The 408-nt window shown below is 37.7% G+C and overlaps 1 protein-coding gene across 1 annotated transcript in view; it reads right to left on the reverse strand.

The window, feature by feature from the left end:
• SH3BGRL (SH3 domain binding glutamate rich protein like) overlaps positions 1–408 on the reverse strand; it is a gene marked incomplete at its 5' end in the record, with an annotated part of 15,176 nt that overhangs the window by 7,472 nt on the left and 7,296 nt on the right. The window contains one exon of the mRNA XM_077755260.1: positions 251–331. Within this exon, the coding sequence (XP_077611386.1) occupies positions 251–331 (81 nt within the window). The remainder of the gene's footprint in view (positions 1–250; positions 332–408) is intronic.

The following is a 408-nucleotide window of genomic DNA, read 5'->3' on the forward strand; positions in this document are numbered from 1 at the left end:
TACTGCTTTGGGTAACTTGATGGGGAAGTCCCTCTACCTACCTCCCACTCACATACTTTATGTATTTGATTATGCACATCTGTCTGCCCTACCAGGAATTAAATGCATGCAGAGAAGGAACATTTCCTATCAGCTATGTTACACTGCCTCTAGCTTAACCTGAATACATAGTAAACGTGGAAATCTCACTGACTAAAAAATCCAGCAGTAATAAAATGACTAATAAAGCAAGGAAGAAAAGGAATCATACCTTTGAACCAGGTGGGGCTGTCAAGCCTAAAAAGGCATACACAGCATTATTTTCTCTGGCTTCAAAGAAGGCATCATAGTCCTTAATGAAAAGAAGGAAAGGAAAATAAGTAATATGTAACCAGCAAATTTATTCAAAACTAACTGATTGGTGATCTT

The sequence above is a fragment of the Crocuta crocuta genome, unplaced genomic scaffold, assembly GCF_008692635.1.
Source record: "Crocuta crocuta isolate KB4526 unplaced genomic scaffold, BGI_CrCroc_1.0 scaffold2666, whole genome shotgun sequence".
Lineage (NCBI taxonomy): Eukaryota > Metazoa > Chordata > Mammalia > Carnivora > Hyaenidae > Crocuta > Crocuta crocuta.